Here is a 22905-nt window from a genome sequence, read left to right as displayed (position 1 = left end):
GTTCCTACCTGTTAGATATACAGAGTGAGTCATAATTATGTTAACACTAATGGTACTGCTGTGTATATACTTATAAACAATTTTTGTGGACAGTTTGTGCCACACAGTACATGTGTTAAACATGATGGCGAAAACATTGAGACATTCCTGTAATTCATATTGCACATATGAAGTATGTTTTGTGAATAAATTGTTTCCGCCATTCAAATGTTAACATAATTTTGACTCACCCTGTATTTGCCTTACATTAGTCTACTGTATTTTATACAGATGTACTGTAACTTGTGAAATTTCATAGAATTTAGCAATCATTTTAGACCTATTGGGTATTTTTTATCTAGTACAGTATAGATTCCTGTAAGTTGTAGTGTACATATAAACCATTTTATGAATATTTGCCTGATCATACATGCAATGTAAAATAATTTGTTGATTAATTTGTGTTGTAGACAAAGAAAGCAATAATAGAATCAATTATGCATATACAATCTAAAAACTTTGTGTTATAGTAATTTTGGAATCTGATTTTTGGATCTGTGTTAAAGTACATGGTTATAAAATATTTCACATTTGTTTTTTTTGTTTTTTATTTAATAAGGATATAAATGTAAAGAGTTTAAATGAAACAATTGGAGCCATGGAATCTGCTTCACAGTAAGTTAAAACCAAATCCTAAATACATTTCCTAACATGTAGGCTAAACGTAGTTTGTAGTGGGTGGACAATGTTAAGTAAGGAAGGAGGTTGAAAAATGACAAATATTTTGCATTACATTTATAGTTTACTTAGAAATATTCTTCTGATTTTCATAGCTGTAAAAATATAGGACCATCAGTTAACATCATTATGGTACCATATTAGGTTTGTAGCATCTCTGTACTGCTACAAAATTAATAAAACTCCAGGTATAGTTTATATACTCTGTGACCAGAAATAAGAGTTGCACCTATTAGCACTGAAGAAAATCATACATACAGTAGATCTGCAAGGAATTAGGTAGTGTACACGTTTGTTATATTCTGGACTACCACTAGAGGACTGAATGGCAGGTTTGCCATACTTTCAATGTTTAAACTGCCACTACAGCTAACCTACAATGACTAGATCAAAAAACTTCAGGAAGGGTCCAAATCATATGGATATAGTGGACACAATGCTAGAATGGTGCTGCAACTGATGATTGGATGAACATTCTAATGCCTGTCAAGGACAGATTTGGATATCATGAAATGACATCTGCTTGGGAGGATTGGTGGAATGTATTATAGTCATAGGTGGGAATTAATTTAAAGCATCCATTACAATGTCTGCCTTCGGCCTATGATTTTTGATTACTGCCTATGGGTGAGTGTTAGGCGAATCATTTGTCATGCAGTCTTTATGACTTTCCTAGAATAGCAGTTAGATGGTGCCATTTGATTTTAATTTTATATTAAAATAATCACCATGTTTACCCTGTTATGGACCAATAAATTGTCCTCTGGTGTTGAATAAATTTCTTATTTGTTCATCACCTGGTTGGTATGCTGGCAAATTGGACAATAGTTGGGTAGAACTTTTTTGTCCCCATGGCAAACTGTCACAAGAAACCCCTATCACATATACACCAGAATGACTAAAAAGAAAGAAAACATCTGACTTGGCACTAAAGTTGCAGTTGAGACATTATGCAGGCATATTGCTGTTTGTTTGAAGGAGACCCATTAGTGTTTCTTAGCACATTTCTGATAAGTAATTCTTGGGCCGAAAGTCCTCAGTGTTAGTGTGCCACAGAGAGGATGTACAGCATTGTTCAGGCACTCAGTTTTGTTTTCATTGTGTCCTCTGCTACAACTTTCACATGTTTGAGAGTGCGTCTCATAACTGAGCCTGCCTTCTTAATTAGCATGTTGATTCTGTGGGCCTTAAGTGATTTTACCATCCAGCACACCACAGCACATAGAAAATCGCACTAGCCATCAAAGAGTTGGTGAATACGTGTAGGATGTCACTATGCACAATAAAGGAAAATGGTCTCTTAAAGAAACAAGTTTACTCTTCCCTTTTACTTTGCAAGACCAGTCCAGCCTATCACTGATGTGGGACCCCAAGTATTGGTGACAATGCAGCTTCTACAGTGAGATACTGTATTGCTACTTGACAAATACGCAAAAGCTAATTTGGTGCACTTTCATCCAACAAGGTCCAAGTTGAACAATGCCTTTTCAAAACCCTTAATTCAAAACTTCGGTCACAGCAAGACAAAGCCCACAAGCAGTCAGTTTTCTGTGCTTTCCGTGTATGTTTCACATTGCCCTCAAGTGAGTATGCAAGAGCAGAACAGCTGCTGACACTGCCAGCAAACAAAGCCTGCTCAATGACAGGACAGTGAAGGAAAGACTCCATGCTGCTGGTCTTAAAGCAAGGTGATCTGTCAGATGTCCTCACACCTCCTACAAAATCTGACTTTACAGCTGAACCACACCAGGCCATATATAGCTACTGTGGTCGATGCTGTTGTGCACGTGCTGATTTCTCCTCACTTTAACTCTATGCACTACCATCAGGATGCCATAATTGCATTATCTGGAGATGTGACCCCTCTGCCTGCAACTACAGTACAGATTCCGAGTCTCGTTCACTCTATGCACAAGATAGCTTTAGCAATGGCAGCTTAAAAAGGTGTTCACAAAATATACTAAAGGACTTCCAGGGGATTATAAGTAATGTTCATAGTTATTATTTTTCTATTTTTCTCTTTTGTTTGCATAGTTGAAATTTTAGTCTATTGATGGGTGTTGCATTTATTATTTCTATTAGCACATATATTGCTGCATATTGTCAAAGTCATTCTTGTGCCCCCATCACTCCTGATTTCCTTGTCTGGCCTCAGCATATGACTTGCTTAGAACTTGTGATTATTAATTTTTCTTTTAACTTTGCTGAATTTTGTGGGTCCTGTATTAATTGATTCAGTCTTGTAACCACTCTAGAGCCAAACATCTCTGCCATTTCCTTCAAAGTGCCAAACACTTAAAATGGTATGTTTTGACGATTCCTGGCTGAAGATCTCAGTCTCTGGTTTGCTGTTTTTTTAGAATTATCATCTATGCAAGTCATCTGCCTTTCGCGCCTTTTTTTCTTAGCTTACAGCCGCCTTAAACAAAGGAGATTTAGCTTTGCTGACGTCTTTTGTTTCTTGTCAGACAAAGCTGACATATTTGAATAAAGCTTAAAAAAGGAGTTTAAGTGCAGACAAAAGTTTTGTACTATATTTACACCTTCCTAACATGTGTTACCGCCCATTATGTTGGATTGCTAAGAAAAGTAATTGCATTGAGGGCAGATTTAAAGACAAAAGCTTTTTGTGTTTGAAAGTCTTAGCCCCCAAAGAATACTGCTTTTTAAATGCAGTTATCAGATTGTTCATTTTTTTACCCATAACAATCTTACTGATTAAAATTATTTTACATATTTTAGGAATATAGTGGGAATGGGTCCCTCATAGCAGTATTCCACACCAAGAATAACACACAGGAAACCAAAATGGAAATAAATGTTCTTGTATTAACCAAAGACAAACTACAGGGCAAAATAAATTTCTTTTAAAAATAAGATGAAGAACCAACCCCACAGCCTCAGTCAGTTTCCTCCATAGGCAGCCCATGTTGTGGGGTGGTTTGTCTCCTTGCTCGCCACAGTAGCACACACAAATACTGCCTTCTCATTTCATCTTGTTTCCTTCTTTATAAGACCCTTGCCCCAGTTTCACACACTAGTTGAGCTCAAGGATGCTTTAGTCATGAGCCGGGTTTAAACCACATTCTGGGGCCAATTCTAGGGTTAGAGGCTATGTAGTTTGGTATGTTTTGGTATCTGAACAGGTTACAGCTCCCTCTACAGGCCTCCTTGTGTTTCTTCATTTGAGCCAGGTCTCAAAGGAAGATTTTAAGATGTTTAATTGTGAAGAAAAAATGTTTTCCATCCCCTAGTTGCTTCCTGCAAATCCTGTCGTGAATTATCTAGCCTGTTACCACATGCAGCCACATGTCATTTAGGAGGTATTACGGCCTCTTCCTTTTAGTCCCTGGCTTCACTCTGTGTATTAGCACATAGTCTGAGATGTATAGCATTTTCCAGGTCACCCAGTCTTTAATGTCCCAGGCTGCAAGGCTCACTTCTTTATTAAGGAGCTCCTGCGCATTGTTCTTCAAAAGCTCCTAGCACAAACAGTGTACCCCTGCTATCCCATACAGGAAATGAGTCTTTCTGTTGCTTGTGTTGCATTCTCTTTCTAGCTGAATTTCATTTTGTAGGAGCTGGAGTTGGGTTACAGCTTCACTGTGCTAGACTAGTGATGCACTTGGCCCAGCAACATCTTACCAAACACTCATCCATTCTCAGATGTTACAAATGCTTTTAAAATAAAATGATGTAGGCATCTTAATGAAATCAAAGATGGAGGAGTTTTAAAAAATGGTATGGCTTTCTGCTCTTTATTTGCCATCCTTTGTTGTGAACTCCTAGTTAATCACGAGTGTATAGAACAAATACAGGTGTGAACTGTTTGCACTATGAGTGACTTTCACAGGGGGTTTATTTGAACTATGCATAAAGAGTATCAGATAACATGGATTCCTTTACTTGATACTATTTTTTTTTTTTTTATTGCCTTGACGCAATCGTCTCATTTTTACACCCCTTTTATTGTCATTTGTGATAAAACAGAAATCTGAAAGACACCATTAACAACCAAGAGCGGGAGATTAACTCATTACGCCGGCAACTTGATTCTGCCAATGAAGAGCTTGCAAGGATTGGCAGAGCCAGAGAGGCAGCTGCTAAGGAAAGCTTCCAGTGCAGAGAAGAGCTTACAAAGGCCAAACTAGAAAATCAGGTATAAGGGCTTCTGCTAGTCTAGCAAAGTTAAGCTGTACTCTGCAGATTTGTGCATTATGCATTTTTGATATTTTAAGTTGTTCATATTTTTTGCTGTGGGTCACAAACACTAAAAAAACAACAGCTGTCATTTCTAAAATAGCTATAGGTTTATGAGCAGGTTGTACTCGGATTAAGTTTTGAATCCATCAATTGGAATCTTCATCAAGTTGTTATATAATAAATCACATTATTATCACGCAATTCAGACAGTTCCTTTTGCACCAAGAAGAGAAGTTCTCTCCTTGACTCCTATACTGTGCCTCATAGCCATTATCAATACACCCTGTAAGTGCAGAATCATCTGAGAATTTCTGCAAGTGACATGACCTAGTGTTATATTTATAGTGTACAAAATGAAGAGAAAAGACGACAAGAGTGTTCCTTTTTGTGCTCCAGTGTTGCTCACATCTATATCAGAAGCACAGTCCTTGACCATCACAGACTGCGGTCTGCCCAAAAGATGGTCTCTTATTCAGGACACCATAGGCTTCACCACCTGCATATCTCTGAGGATATCACTTAACAGAAATGGTTGGATGGTATTGAAGCACCGAAGAAACATAATGCTTGCAGTACTACCAGCTTTGCCCAGATGAGAATATGCCTTGTGGAGCTGATAGATAATTGTATCGACTGCAGGCTTCATCTGATAGACAAACTGCAGTAGGTCCAGGTAGTCTACCACAAGAATAGACAAACTGCAGTAGGTCCAGGTAGTCTATCACAAGAGGAGTCATACAGTCCAGAACCAGCCTCTCAAAGACCTTCATGATGTGAGACCAGAGTGCCACTGGCCTGTACTCATTATGTGCAGGATGTTTTCCACAACAGTGGCAGGCTGAACAGATGAGAGAAGACACCACATAGTTGCTCAGGTCAGCACAGCCTATAAGAACTTGAGGACAGACTCCATCCGGCCCTACAGCTTTTCCTATGTGTAGCTTCTTCAGTTGTCTCCTTACTTGGTCTTCAGTTATGGACAGCCCATACTGATGTTCAGGGATGGCCTCATTATTAGCCATTCATGTTGACATGATAGGAGTTGTTGATGTAGTAGAGTGTTAGCTGTGTGCACATATGGCAGATCACATTCTGAATGTTGCATTTAGTGCCTGAAATGAAAAGATGGCAATTATTTTTTCTCATAACAGAGATAAATAGAAGATACCTTAATTTTGTTTTTTCATTTTGCTATAATTCATTGTTAATGTAGAGCTATTTGTTATTTCAAGAAATGGCAGGACATCACTGGAAATGCATGCACCACCCAATGCATACTGGAAAAATGAGACCGGGCCATGGGAAGAAAGTAGTAATATATTAAAATTTCAACGATAATAATGTTAGCACAGCTTCAAGCACATTTAACACATGATCCTCCTTTTATTTATTTATTTACCTTTTATTATTATCTTATTTTTAAGTACACTTCTATGATGTCTACATTAGCCAAAGGCTATATTTGGTTTCAGATGCACCTCCCATCAAATTTAATATTTTTGTATCCAAACAAAAGAATGGATATAATATTAGATATGCAAAATTAAATACATGTGTAGCTATAGTGAAATATTATATTACCATAATGAATAAAATGACATAATATTACATACTTCTGTGGAAGAAGGAATCAAACCATATAAGAAAATGAAGAGAATTTTCAAACTTACTTTATCCAGGCAACAGGTTAACTTCTGACTTCTCATATAAGTGAAATTGTAAATGTATGTAGGGGTGCCTATAATAGTCAAGTGCCCTGTCCATTGTTGCTCTGTGCCTGTTGCTCTAAGATTTGATTCCAGTCCACTCAGCCCTGAACTAAAAAAAATAAAAAATACACACTTGTATTCTACAACATTAAACTGACTTTGGATACTAGTAGGATGTCAAGGCTTCAGGACAGAATGAGCCTCATAGAAAGACATTGGAAAAGATTTCAAAAACCAAATATTATTTGGGATTTTTTTTTTTCTTTTGCAGACATTGCAACGGAAATCTCAGGAATATTGTGAAGAAATTGAAAGTCTCAAATTGAAGGTTCAGGATCATAAGGCTGAGACTGGAAGAATAGACAGTCAGCTTTCCTATAAGGTATGTCCTCTCACTTTTTAGGTGCACTTGCATATGATGAGCAAAGGGCTCTCACAATAGGTTCTGTCTGTCTGTCTATGTGAAACAACTCCATCTCCAATGGACCATTTTTTTTTTTTTAAATGTGACACCCCTTTTCTTTTGAGGAAATTTGTCAAGACAAATTATTCAATTATTGTTGAGATATTTTGAACGGATTACACTACACAAAAGTTTTGAAATTTCAAAATCTCCCATTGAAAAGCATTGACGATTCTGCATACTCGGCTATCTTAAAATGAAGAAACACTGTGTTTGACTTCAACTATGCTTTAGTTTACTGTTTCATTTTTAGTTTGAGCGGTTACAACAGTTTTTATATTTTCCTCATTTACTCATCTGACAATCGATCAGATCCCTAGTACAAGTTAGTTAAATTTTCTGGGGTGGCAAACGCAAACCACAAACAAACAAAAAAAGGTCGCCTGGAAATGAGGTTAAAGGAAAAAAATTGTGTTGCTAAATAAGCATAAATGAACTAACATTTCCTTGGTATTTATGTTACAGTATGAAATAACCTCAAAAGCTACATTATCTGAATGTTATTATTTTAACGAACAGAGGTTATCAAACTGAAGCTAATAGTTATTTGAACTAATTCGTCATACATGAAGGTGCAGGTACTGCAAGTGATATAATGATAACATGGAGTTAGAAAGGGAACTGCAATTTATGAATGGACAGAAGATCAGAGCTGTGGGACGTATACAGATCTCCACACTCTGTTGAATAGTTTCTATAGTTTACAAAGGGCTGACTGTCACAAATGGCAAGGACTGTCTAGAACTAGAGGGTGTGCCATGCTATTATAGTTGCTTAGCATTATAATGTATGACAAAGAGTTTTAACTAAGATTAGTAGCGGCATGGAGAACTAATTTCAGTTGCTCTTCTTTTTTCATGGAGTAATATTAATTGTGATTTTTTGCAAGTGTTATTAATTTTCATTTTACTGTTATTTTTAATTTTGTAATTTCACTTTACGCTTCATATATTTTGATTTAGCCTTTAGTTTGTTTACCTGAGTGTTGTGGTATTATTACTAAGGTTGAGAAAGAGGGGATATTTACTGCACAAAATCCTTGTTGGGTGGTTATTGGGGTTTTTAATCTTTTTTTTTTTTAAGTGTTATTAAAAAGCAGGTATTTAATGTAGTCTACTAACACATTTTATTATCACTTATTTTTATTGTGACTTGTTACAGAAATATCTAAAAAACAAATGTGATAACCGACTCTTTCATGAAGTAATTAAACGTGCAAAATTCACTGTCATATCAGTTTACTAAGTCCGCAAACGCACCTGAAAGTTACACCATGCATTCATTTTCTAATTTGTTGGAGTTTTTGTTTCTTGTACAGTATATAAAATATATTTACAGTATATTGAAATGCATTTTGCTCGAGTAATCGGGTTTAAGACAAAATTACACTATCCAATTTAGCAGCATTTTTTTACAGAAGCTTCACTTTTGTGTTTTCTTTATTAAACTACAGGACTCATTTTTATTAAAATTTATGTTTTTAACATATATAGTTTTTAACAAGCAAAATCTAACAAATAAATATCTTTTTTGTTCACTTTTCAGAATTCAGTTTTTATATGGTCACTGTTCTGGTAACTACAGGAGCATACCTTGGTTGGGAAATAAAAAAAAATGGACACAAATTAATATTTACACAAACCTTGTGCCCTGTGTTGGCTGGGATTGGCTCCAGCAGACCCCCGTGACCCTGTATTTGGATTCAGCGGGTTAGAAAATGGATGGATGGATGGATTTTGATGCTAATCCATCCATCCATTTTCTTACCCACTAATCCAGAGCAGAGTCATGAGGAAGCTATCTCAGCAAACACTGGATGAAATGCTGGAACAATCCCTGGACAAGATTCTAGTCCTTCATAAGGTTAACACACACACATATATCAGGGCCAATTTAGCATCACTAATCCACGTAATCTGCATACCTTTGGACTGTGGGAAGAAAGCAGAGCCCCGGAAGGGAATCCAGTTAGACACAGGGAGAACATGTAAACTCCACCCAGGGAGCACCTGAGACTTGGATGCTGGCCTCATTAGAACATTAGAAAAATTTTGACAAGAATAGGACATTCAGCCCAAAAAGATTCACTTTTCTCCAGAATAATATCAAATCTAGGTTTGAGGCTGCCTAAACTCTCTACCACTGTACTTGGCAATTTATTTAGTATGTCTGTTGTTCTGTGTTTGAAAGAAAACCACTCTAATGTTTATGTAAAATTTACCTTTAACATGTTTCCGGCTGTGATCCAGTGTACTAATTCTATTCATAACTTAAAAACTTTCATCATGTCACCGGTTTACCTCAGCTCAGCTCCTTTAACCTTTTCCCCATAACACATAACTCTCAGTTCTGGAATTAGCTTAGTCGTTCTTCTCTGGACTTTTTCCAAACAATTTTCAAAACTGTTCACAATACTCCAGGTATGGTCTAACCAGTGTTTTATAAAGCTTAAGCATAACCTCCTTGGACTTGTACTTTACACATTGTGCTATATAACCTAACATTTTGTTAAACTTCTTTGTGGCTTCTGTACAATCCCTGAATGCAGATAGTGACGCGTCAACTACAGCTCTCTGGTCCTTCTCATAAGGGATTATTTCATTCTTCACATTTAACATTTATTCTTCATCATGTAATTCCTTACATTTACTTACATTAAATTGTATCTGCCTCAAATCTGCCCAAGTCTGTATTCTTTCAAAGTCCCACTGTAAATTTGATTGATTTTGCAATATACACAATTAAACCAAATTTATTATCTTCTACAATATTAACTAGCTTGTTATATACAGTAGTACTGTACATAAAAAGACCAGTGGCCCCAGCAATGGCCCTTTAGGAACACCACCTTTTAACATCTTCTAATTCTGATAAGGATCTTTGTACCATAAGTCTTTGCTTCTGTCTTTTAGCCAATTTTACACTCGGCTAATCTAATCTGATCTACATGGTATGCATGCTGAAGTTCTAGATTTTATGCCCAGCTTCTATTGTGGAACCTTATTTAAGAATTATTTAAGAAAATCAAAAAAGGTGTAATTTCACCCTACTTTCTCATGTAAGAAAATCAAGAATAACTGATATCATATGCACCACATTGATTGTGTCTGTTTCTTGTTTCCTCATAAAATTCCATCATATTAGTAAAACATGATTTCCCTGTTCTGAACCTATGCTGAATGCTAACCAGCATGCCTGTTTTTGCCATGAGATGCTCTCTCTTTTGCTTAATAATTCCATCTATTTACCCATGATGAATACTGGGCTTACTGGCCTACAGCCACTTGGATCTCCCAAACACTCATTTTTTATAACAGTATCATATTTGCTATTTTTCAGTCCTTAGGAATTTCCCCAGTGCATAGTGACTTTTGAATAATATGTGTCAAGGTTTTTTTACGTGTTACCGGCCCTAAAGAGGAAAGTGTGATTGTAGGCCAAACTAGTTTAGACTAGGACAAATCAGTTTGTCATGGATGCGCTACATTGATTTCAGGATAATTTAGTTCAGACTAGGCCAAACTGATTCATATCGATCTCTGGACAAACTGCCTTGGCCTTGTCTAAACTAGTTTGTCCACAAATGTTATTAATTCTTAGCAATTTGTTTGAATTCAGCCATTCTAATTCCTTTAGTTCAGGTCCTTGTTATTGCTGGGAGGTTATCTACTTCTTCACATGTGAAACCATCAGAAAACCATTGTTCTTGTGTGCCCTGCAGTTAATGCTAAAGTTACCTATCTTATACAACTTTTACAGCTGTTATTCCTTTGCAGCTCCTTTTCATTTCCTTATTTAAACATTGCAGAGTTACGTTAATTTCTTACTGCTTTTAAATTTCAGGATGAAGTTGTCGTGTTTTTAAATCTGTTCCGCAAGTGTCTCCACAATTAAAAGCTAATCCCAGTTTACCTTATAGGCTTTGCTGCAATGCTCATAATTTGACCTACTAAAGTTAAACTCAACAGTTTTAGTTTTAGCATATGCACTCTGCCAAAACAGTGGGAAATGCATATTATGGTCACTAGATCCTAATGGTTCAATCACCTCATATCCCCTGGTTATTACAAAATACTAAATTTATACAGGCTTATGTCTTCTTTGGTGTTTTAACATATTGTGTTAGAAAACAGTCATTGTTTACAACTCTTGCTCCTGTATTCTTCTATATGTAAGGTTAGCCTAGCTAGTGTTTGGGTAATTAAAATGCCCCATGGCAATCATTTCCACCTCTAAACCTAATATTATTAAAAAGATGCATTTTGCAACTCTTGTCCTAGGGGTGAGGGGAATCAATAACACTCACCTAATATCAGTATTTTCCCAATATTAATGTGGCTAATCATTACGTGTGAATTTAAATTCTTATGTTCTGCATATCCTTCTTAAAAAAGGAATAACCATCTTTTATGTTCATCCCAATATCTGTTATTTAGCCAGGTTTCTATTATTGCTATGATATAATTATGCTAACCTACTTGTAACTACAACTTGTTTTACTTCTGAAACTTCTAACACTGAAACTAGTATTTTTCACTGTATTACTTATTTTATTTTGGATAATTAACTTGGAGCTAGAAATGTCTTTGTTGCCTTGTGCATTCTTTTACTACTGTGAAAACATTTCTTATTTAGTAGACATTATTCATTCATTACATAGCCTAATTTAACATAAAAGCCAACTAAAGACGCGTCCCATCTGGTTAGTTAGATAACTCTGTAATGGACACAATTTGGATGCATGAATGTATTTCTATCCAGGGTTGCTCCTTGCCTTGCTGTAAATGTTGTGGGACAGTCTTTAATGCATTCAACAATAACATTGTTCACTTTGTTTAAATAGAAGTCTGACTTGTCTCTGACTGCAACAAAGCTTGGGAGATTAGCTATAGTGTTGTGAAATGTTTCTCACAAAGTCCTATAGGGTAAAAATTAAATGTGTATTTTATACTGCTACATTTGGACTTGCAGTGATAGATGTGTGTTTTTGCATCTGTCTTTATATTTATTGTATGAAAGTAGCTCATTTTTTTGAATATATCTAAAAGACATTTTTTGATTCCTATAACTACACTAAACTGTGATGCTACTTTGTGGCAATTCTGGGATGTTTTGATGCATTTTGTTTTGTGTGTAATCAGTATACTGTAAATAGGTCTTTTTTATATTAATTAGTAAATAATTACCCCAGACCCAATTCAGACTGCATTGTGCAGGAACATCACTTTTTACAGTCTTTTTATCCCCCCTTGTATTTTTCATTCATGTTAAAACAATGAGTTTTTATTCTGCTTTTCAAATTCTACTCCAGTTCCACAACATTAACCTGGTATTGTTTTTTGTGCAGGTGATTGAGAATCGTGAGCTTCTGGATAAATATTGTCAAGTCCTTGCTCAGGTCGAAAGCCTGGAGAATAAGGCAAGGCAAACTGAAGTGCAGACAAGTTCTTTGTGCTCTGAGCTCCGAGCTGAGGAGTCAGAACGTCGCAGACTGAATGATAGGATTGAACAACTAGAAAGAGAGCTTGAAGAGGTATAAAAATATTCTTGGTTGATATAAGCTTAAAGATCAGTTTAAAATACAATATATTGGTAACTCCTAATAAAACACAATAGGAAACCAATACTACACTGATAGCCATGATTTGATGTTACTTGGGTTGGCTGTCTGCCAATGTTTTCCCTCCACTTTTTTCCTCGTCCAGTAATAATATTTTATTTTACTGAATGCCCTGGTACATTCAATTTAATTATTTGCTTTGTAAATCTTCTTTGGATTTACTGACTTTGGCAGGTTGATCATTGCATTTCATTCCACATGTCAAAACTATCTATCTATCACTAAAGTGGCTGGTTAAGTGTCTCAGGGGTTTAGAACTTACCCTCAGATGCACCAGGCACACGGCAAGCCTAATCCTGAATGTGGCTTAAGTCCATTGCAGGACACATTCTGCATACAACCACACTGATTTATATACTGCTTGTCTGGAGTGGACAATTAACTCTGTACACATCTTTACTATCTCAGAGGAAAAGTAGGAGAACCTGAAGAAAAACATACACTAACAAGGTAAGAAGAATGTGCAAACTCCACACAGGCAGTGCCTAGCCAAGAATTTGAATGTAGAACTCAGTGTTGTGAGCTGGCTCAAAAACTTGCATAATTTACTGGGTGAAATGCTCAGCAACTCTTTTTTATTAAGTTCAATTTCATTACCATATGCTTTAAGGAGTTTTAATGTGGGGTTTATTCAAACACTTTCAATGAACATCTAAATGGATTAACCTTGGATTAACTACGAACAAATCTTGAAGATAAACACAAACACAGAAAGGTTATATATCTCCTATACAGTATTGGCATACTAGCACCAGACTGGAATATCTCACCATTTGCCCTTTGCATTTAGTGCTGGTGTTAGCTTTTCAGACACTAGGTTACAATGAACCTTCTGTCAACTAAATGTGTAGACTGTACTTTGGCAAAACTGATCTTAACTGTTTTGCCAACTTTTTCCAGTGTAATGACAATATGTAGAGCAGTCAAAATATCAGTAGTTAAAACTGTGTTTCTTACATTTTGCCGCCAAAGTCACTCTGTGGCTGCATACCTGATTTGTGTAGAAATTCCACACATTCATTTTCTCTTTTACTGTGGCTGCACCAGCTAGTGATATATACTGTACAGCTTCACAAATCCCAAGTTATGTTCATTGTGAAACAGTTTCTACTTGTGTACCCAAACAAAATAAGCTAATAAAATTAAGCTATATCCTAGCTAGGAGACTTTATGCTTGAAATGCATAAAATAAAATTGGTTTCTAATTGTATTTTTATTTTTGTGGTTGTCTAGTCCTTATCAGCGGAGCAGGCAAGCAAGAATCAGATTTCACAGTTGACCATCACCATACGAAAGATGGAGGAGGAACTAAGGCTGACCCAGTCAGAGAAATCTGCAGTTCTCTCAGATCTAGGGTGCACACGAGAGTTGTGTGTTAAACTAGACACCAACAAAGACCTGCTGAACAGGCAGTTGAACACCAAGAGCCAAGAGATGGAGCGGGTATGTTTAATTTAAATAAGAACAAAATTAAAGTTAGGATTCTTGTTCTTTAGCACTGAGCCATTTCCAGACCTCCATTTTCATACACTGATTCATCCTGAGCAGGGTCACACTGCACTGGAGTCTACCCTGGTTAATAAAGGACATGAGATGGGACAACACCAGTCGGTCACAAGACACAAAGGGGGCAGATGGCAGCAGAATAGTATTCTGAGGAGTAAGGATTGGAATCAGAGCATATATTTTACTACACACCCTTAAGAACATTGAAAAATCATGATGCCAGCGCGAAACTTTCCTGTGCCAACCAAGATGTGTTAACTCCCTAATTTATTATATCTATTTTTAATATTGATGCATTTTTAAAATGTTATTGGTGCCTGTTTTGGATTTGTACCAGCTTGGGTGAAATATAATGTTCTCAAATATTTTTAACTAAAATGTGCATAAGAGAGTCAAATGATCAAATTAATGAGCAGGACTCTATCAATAATTGAGGATCTGTCAGATCACTACTTTAGTTTTTCTTTTTTGTCTCAGGTATAACTCCATAACCATCAATATTTTCATGTCTGTTTCCAACCGTTTTTACCAGTGTCAGTGCAAGCTGATAAAATTACTCAGATACAACAAGACCTAACCACCCATATTATGTTATTTGTCAGCTATGAGGAACTACAGCAGGTGTCACAATCTTATTAAATAATCAGAGTTTTGTAATCTACACACACACTTTTAATTTTCCACTTTTTTCACTAAACAGGCACCTGGTAGTTTTTGAACCATATATTGTCTGTCCAAACCACATATGACTGTCCAAATTGCTATATTAATTATGCAGTTCTTGTGACTTGTTTGGAACATACTCCACCCAGTGGCCACCTCTGTTTCTTCAAAGCTGTGGACCTTTTTTCTGCATTTTGTGACATGCATAAAAATGAAAAAACTAAAGACAGTTAAAAACATAAAATGAAATCTCTGAGCAAATCACTCAAGTCCATATTGCCCCTCACTTACATTACAAAGAAGCTCTTTACCCCTTCTTTCCTTAATATTATAAAAAAGAATTGGTAAAATATTACAGCGGAATAGCCATTTTCTTTAAGGGAACAGAGCTCTCCTACTTGCTATGCCACCTATGATTTACAGATTTGTGGCATTGCAACTCTACATTATAGCATTGTTAAACACTACATAAAATACCTTCTTAAAAAATATAAGTAATCTATACTAATAAAGGGCAAAGCCCTCACTCACTGACTGACTGACTGACTGACTCGCTCACTCACTCACTGACTCATCACTAATTCTCCAAGTTCCCGTGTAGGTAGAAGGCTGAAATTTGGCAGGCTCATTCCTTACAGCTTCCTTACAAAATCAAATCAAATCACCATTTATTTATATAGCACATTTTCATACAAAAAATTATAGCTCAAAGTGCTTTACAAAATGAATAGAAAAATAGAAGACACAATAAAAAATAAACATAAGTCAACATTAATTAACTTAGAATAAGTAAGGTCCGATGGCCAAGGTGGACAGAAAAACAAAAAAACTCCAAAAGTTGGAGAAAAAAAAATAAAATCTGTAGGGTTCCAGACCACAAGACCGCCCAGTCCCCTCTGGGCAATCTACCTAACATAAATCAAACAGTCCTTTTTGTATTTAGGGTTTTCATGGAAGGACCTGATGATGATGGTCACGTAGACTTCTGGCTTTCAGTCCATCAATGTTGGTGCATCATGATGCTTTGAGTAGGTGGTGGTGCGGCCGCCACCACAAAGAAACTGGAAAAAGAAACAGAAGAGAGAGTAGGGGTCAGTATGGATTTTGGAGCCACTGTGAATAGTTATTATGAAGAATTGAACATACAGAGTATCAGTATTAAGTTAAAGTGAAGTTATAAAAAGGCCATGTTAAAGTAATGTGTTTTCAGCAGTTTTTTAAAGTGCTCTACTGTATTTGCCTGGCGAATTCCTATTGGCAGGCTATTCCAGATTTTAGGTGCATAACAGCAGAAGGCCGCCTCACCACTTCTTTTAAGTTTAGCTTTTGGAATTATAAGGAGACACTCATTTGAAGATCTAAGGTTACGATTTGGAATATAACGTGTCAGGCATTCCGATATATAAGATGGAGCGAGATTATTTAAGGCTTTATAAACCATAAGCAGTATTTTAAAGTCAATCCTGAATGACACAGGCAACCAGTGTAGTGACATCAAAACTGGAGAAATGTGTTCGGATTTTCTTTTCTAGTTAGTTTTCTAGCAGCTGCATTCTGCACTCGTTGCAAGTGATTTATGTCTTTTTTGGGTAGTCCTGAGAGGAGTGCGTTACAGTAATCTAGTCTACTGAAAACAAAAGTGTGAATTAATTTCTCAGCATCTTTCAATGATATAAGAGGTCTAACTTTTGCTATGTTTCTTAAGTGAAAAAATGCTGTCCTAGTGGTCTGATGAATATGCGATTTAAAATTCAGATTACAGTCAACAGTTACCCCTAAATTTTTTACTTCCGTCTTAACTTTTAATCCTAATGCATCAAGTTTATTTCTGATAACCCCATTGAATCCATTATTGCCAATTACTAAAATTTCAGTTTTCTCTTTATTTAGTTTGAGAAAATTACTATTCATCCATTCAGAAATACCAGTAAGACATTGTGTTAGTGAATCGAAAGAGTCGGAGTCATCAGGTGCTATTGATAAGTACAGCTGTGTGTCATCAGCATAGCTGTGGTAACTCACGTTGTAACCTGAGATAATCTGACCTAACGGAAGCATATAGATTGAGAAAAGCAGCGGACCCAGGATAGAGCCTTGTGGAACACCATATCGGATATCATGTGTCTTTGAGATGTGATTACCACAACTCACAAAGAATTTTCTACCTGCCAGGTAGGATTCAAACCAATTTAAGACACTGCCAGAGAGGCCCACCCATTGACTAAGGCGATTTCTAAGAATATTATGATCAATGGTGTCAAATGCAGCACTCAGATCTAAGAGGATGAGAACAGATAAATGGCCTCTGTCTGCATTTACCCGCAAGTCATTTACTACTTTAACAAGTGCAGTTTCTGTACTGTGATTTGTTCTGAAGCCTGACTGAAATGTATCAAGAATAGCATGTTTATTGAGGTGGTCATTTAATTGCAAAATGACTGCCTTCTCTAGAATTTTACTTAAGAAGGGCAGGTTAGAGATGGGTCTAAAATTTTCAAAGGCAGAGGGTCAAGATTATTTTTCTTGAGCAGGGGTTTAACTACAGCAGTCTTAAGACAGTCTGGAAAGACCCCGTATCTAATGACGAATTAACTATGTCCAGAATATTGTCAATTAGCACGCCTGATATTTCTTTGAAAACCTTGTTGGTATTGGGTCAAGGACGCAGGTGGAGGGTTTCAGTTGAGAGATTATACTATGTAATTCAGGTAAATCTATCCTGGTGAAAGCATTTAATTTGTTTATAATGGAGTACCGGGGCTTTGGAGGTTCTGCAGTGTTGGGGAGATATACTATGTTATCTCTAATATCATTAATTTTTTAATTGAAAAATACAGCAATGTTCTCACAGGTTTCACTGGAAGTGTTCTGGGGGAATTCCTTTGTGTTACCTGGGTTTAGCAGACGATCAATTGTAGAAAATAAGACTCTGGGATTACTAGCATTGTTATTTATAATATTAGAGATATAGCAGCGCCTCTCAAGGCGGACTGTGTTATTGTATTCTGTTATTTTAGCCTTCAATATCTCATAATGAATAGTTAGTTTAGTTTGCCTCCATTTACGCTCAGCTCTACGACATGTTCTTTTTAAATCAGACACTCTTTGGGTCTTCCATGGAATAACAATACTAGAAGATTTGTCTTTTCAGGTGCAACTATGTCAACAGCAGTTCTTGCTTTAGAATTAAGAATTAAAGTTGGGCAGGTTTCATTTCAAAATTCTACGCGTAATGGTCATAACTGGAAGCTATTTTTCTCCATTTACTGTAATGGAGTTGAGCTCGAAAGCCTTGGGGGCGGAGTTTCGTGTGACATCATCACGCCTCCCACGTAATCACGTGAACGGACTGTCAACGCAGTGGGTAGAAAACCAGGAAGAGCTCCAAAAAGCGCTGAAGAAAACATGCATTATATAATTGAGAAGGCAGCGAATCAATAAGAAGCAAGCGAGTGACATATACAACCATATTCATGAGGGCTGCTACTTCGAAAATAAAGAATGGTGTAAACCTAAAGTTTAAATTAAGTTCATAGACAGGCAGCCGCTGGCGTTTGTGATGCCCACGGGTAATGCGGGATACAAGTTTAATGAGAGGACGCAGAATATAAACGAGAGTTTTGATCACTTTGTAACTAAGTTAAAATTGCAGGTGAGGGGCTGTGCTTATGCAAATTCCGAGAGACTGTTGTGGGGGATTGACAGTTAAGGCGGGTGGGGAGTCACGTCATCATCTCCCCTCCCATTCACCTCATTTCGCTCTGAGCTGAGCTCCGCAGCTAACGCAGTAGTGATGGGAAGTTTGGATCATTTTACCGACTCGGACCTTTGAGTCTCGTTCAGCAAAATGAACAAATCTTTTTTCGAGTCAATTCTCTTTCCGGGTCAGACTGCATTGGTTAAGCTTATGGGGCTGTCATGTAATGATCGAACGACTCGAAAAACCCGAAGACTCGAAACAGGTGAATCAATTCCAATACACAAACTATAGGAAGTTGTGCAAATGTGCATGCGCGACTGAACGAATCACTCCCACGAGACGACTCGTTCTTCCCGAGTCGCATTAAAGATTCATTCAAAATGAACGAATCGTTAAAGAATGACCCATCACTATAACGCAGTGTTATGGAAGCGACTTTGTGACACTGCCACCAAATACTCACAGAAAAATCCACAAGTTAATACACACGCTGTCTCTACAGTTTCTCCACACTGAATCCTCCAGGCACCACTTACAAAAGGTCACATTGACAATCGTGTTACGTTATTTTTAAAATGTTTCCTTTTCTTAGCACAAGCACAGCTGAGAAGCTTCGAAGCATGTGCTCCATAATGCGTTAAAAAATCACGCATTTAATCACACTTTGCAATACAAGCAAAATGTAACTTCTGTCAATTCATGATTTCCTGGTACACCGATTACATTGATCAGCGCTTCCCGATTCATTTTACCCTCGCACCCCCTTGGTTTGAGAAGTATGAAAAAATATGAGGTTAACACAGAAAAACTGATCACCAATTGAAGCTTTATGAATAATCGATTCGCCATCAATAATTGTTTTGGAAAAGCCATACTCAGTGTAATCCTCCTTCCATTTTATAATTTTTCCGCCACTAGCCATAATTAAATGAACGGTAAAAAAGTAAGAGCGAAGCAAGGGTGACTTATTCAGGCAGGCAGGCGACAGCTCAATAGCTCGAATTTGGATATAAGTAGGTTCTATTTAGTGCAGAAATATCTTTGTTAGGAATGGAAGTTGAATTTAGTTTTTAAATTTCTATGGTAAAGAAAAATGTATGCAATGATGACTAAATTTAACTATATAAAGTCAAAACTTGTATATATAAAGTCATTCCCGAATATATAAAGTCAAACCTTGATTATATAAAGTCATTGTCGGAATATATAAAGTCAAAACTTCAATATATAAAGTCAGCGTCGGAATATACAAAGTCAGCGCTGGAATATCCATCCATTTCCCAACCCATTGAATCCGACCACAGGGTCACGGGGGTCTGCTGGAGCCAATCCCAGCCAACACTGGGCGCAAGGCAGGAACCAATCCTGGGCAGGGCACATGCATCATTTTCAAAACATTAGCCAAACAGTGTTTTTTTTTATTTATTTTTCTGAATACATTTTTGTTCACTTAGTTCAGTTCAGAGTCGTTTCAATCAATAGATTTTGACTTTCACTTTATATATTCAGGAGTGAGTTTATATACTCCGACGCTGACTTTATATATTCCAGCGATGACTTTATATATTCAAGTTTTGACTTTTATGTATTCAGAAACAAGTTTGACTTTATATATTCCAGCGCTTACTTTATATATTCAGAAATATTCCAATGCCGTCTTTATATACTCAGGTTTTGACATTATATATTCAAGTTCTGACTCTATATATTCCAGCGCTGACTTTATATATTCAAGTTTTGACAATATATATTCCAACAGTGACTTTATATATTCAAGTTTTGACTTTATATATTCGGGAATGACTTTATATATTCAAGTTTTGATTTTATATATTCTGACGCCGACTTTATATATTCACAAAATCAATGTATTTGCCTGTTTGGCACCCCATAGTATATGTGTGTATGTGTATGTGTATGTGTATATATGCCAGCAACACTCATGACAATGATAAAACAATTACATTGTCAATCATGTTACGTTATTATTAAAATGTTTCCTTTTCTTTTTACTTCTCTGCTGCTGCTATTTATATATATATATATATATATATATATATATATATATATATATATATATATATATATATATATATATATATATATATATATATATATATATATACATGTTATATATATTTAACATGATTGTTAATGTAATTGTTTAGTCATTGATATGAGTGTTGTTCTCATATCTATATCTCTATATATCTATTATATATATAATATATATATATTATATATATAATATATATAATATATATATATATATTTATATATATATATATTTATATATATATATATATATATTTATATATTATATATATATTTATATATTATATATATATTTATATATTATATATATTATATATATAATATATATAATAGATATATAGAGATATAGATATGAGAACAACACTCATATCAATGACGAAACAATTACATTAACAATCATGTTACATTATTTTTAAAATGTTTCCTTTTCTTTTTCATAACTTCTTTAACAAACTACTTCTCCATGGCTGGTATTCTGCTAGTTTCAGTTAATCCTGAAATGGTCACTTCTGTTTTGTTTATTAAAAAATGACTTTTTATGCAAAGATTTGAGTTTTTTTTAATTTTTTTTTAACTAGAGATGTTCTTAACTTGTGTTTGAGAATTTTTTTACTACTGAACTAAATAGAGATCAGTAACAACTATTTTTAATCAGTTTTTCTGGTTAACAACACTAACCCCTGGCATATGGCTTTTCAGGCAGCATAGTAACAAATATTTTTGCAATTATTGTGCCAAAACCAAAAGCCAGTACTGTCCTCATTTATCAAAAGATGCACAGGCTATGCAGCATATCCTGACGGCATTTCTCAATTGTTGGGAAATGTAGATTTTTATGATAGGGAGTGGCTATCACAGTTGTACCATTGCTGAAAGTGTTTGCCAGTTTTGACAGTGGTGATGACTGACAGATTGTTGCTAGTAAACAACAACAACATTTATTTATATAGCACATTTTCATACAAATAATGTAGCTCAAAGTGCTTTACATGATGAAGAAAGAGAAAAAAGAACAAAGTAAGAATTAAAATAAGAGAACACTAATTAACATAGAATAAAAGTCCGATGGCCAGAGAGGACAGAAAAAACAAAAAAAAACTCCACATGATTGTTGAAAAAATAAAATCTGCAGGGGTTCCAGGCCATGAGACCGCCCAGCCCCCTCTAGGCATTCTACCTAACATAAATGATTAGTCCTCATTGTATTCAGGGTTCTCATGGAAGGGCTTGATGATGACAGTCATGTGAACTTCTGGCCTTTAATCCATCAATGCAGGGACATCATGGTCCTTTGATTAGGTGGTGGTGGTGCCACCACAGAAAACAAGAAAAAGAACAGAAGAGAGAGTAGAGGTTAGTACGGATTTTGGAGCCACCATGAATAGTAATGATAATTAATTGAATATGCAGAGCATCAGGATTATGAGAAAGTTATGAGAAAGCCATGGTAAAGTAATGTGTTTTTAGCAGTTTTTCAAAGTGCTCCACTGTATCAGCCTGGCGAATTCCTATTGGCAGGCTATTCCAGATTTTAGGTGCATAACAGCAGAAGGCCGCCTCACCACTTCTTAAGTTCAGCTCTTGGAATTCTAAGGAGACACTCATTTGAGGATCTAAAGTTACTATTTGGAATAGTAAAGGTCAATGGAAAGGGGAGCAAGGATGAAGCAATCATTTATAAGAAGCAAGGATTCAAAGAAGGGTTAGTGGGATTACACTCCCCGACACTTGTGAGGAACTTTTTGTCTTCTATGTCCAGTGTTCCTAGTTAAAACTTTCAGTTCCACTGGATACATTTAGAGTAACTGAGTACCTGATCAATAGTCACAAGTAAACTGATTAGCTGACTCTCAACTTCATGATTTCTATTTTCTAGTTTTAATACAGAATGTTTTTAGAAGCAAAGGATGATGTACAAAGAATCAGGAAAAGACACACAGATGAGATTGTGGTTGAATAATGATGGCGTGAAGGCAGCTGAGGAGAAGAGATGCTTTTAGGAGTCAGCCAATGAGAAACCAATGTGAAATGTCAGAAAGACTACAGTAAAGCACATGGCCAACATGCAGCAGAATAAAACAAAATGAAGGAAAATGTTGGGGCTCACAGAGATGATGACAGAAGAAAGAATGCAGAGCGTGAATTTCTTGAAAATTGCTGAAGGACACATTATATTAATTGAATCGAAGACCATGAAAAAGGGCATGGACATGCTACCAAATGAAATTGATAATGCAGAACACATTATATGATTAAGGTGGTTTTAAAA

At 36.0% G+C, this 22905-nt stretch overlaps 1 protein-coding gene across 3 annotated transcripts in view; it reads left to right on the top strand.

Moving 5' to 3' along the window:
• Positions 1-22905, top strand: part of tsga10 (testis specific, 10) — an 80115-nt gene that overhangs the window by 41399 nt on the left and 15811 nt on the right. For all 3 annotated transcript variants that reach the window (XM_039743926.1, XM_039743925.1, XM_039743927.1), the window contains 5 exons: positions 599-654; positions 4708-4876; positions 6901-7011; positions 12440-12625; positions 13946-14155. In XM_039743926.1, coding sequence (XP_039599860.1) covers positions 599-654; positions 4708-4876; positions 6901-7011; positions 12440-12625; positions 13946-14155 — 732 coding nt within the window. The remainder of the gene's footprint in view (positions 1-598; positions 655-4707; positions 4877-6900; positions 7012-12439; positions 12626-13945; positions 14156-22905) is intronic.

This window comes from Polypterus senegalus, chromosome 2, assembly GCF_016835505.1.
Source record: "Polypterus senegalus isolate Bchr_013 chromosome 2, ASM1683550v1, whole genome shotgun sequence".
Taxonomy (NCBI): Eukaryota; Metazoa; Chordata; class Cladistia; order Polypteriformes; family Polypteridae; genus Polypterus; species Polypterus senegalus.
Note: the sequence above shows the minus strand (reverse complement) of the source record. Positions and strands in the feature narration are given on the sequence as shown.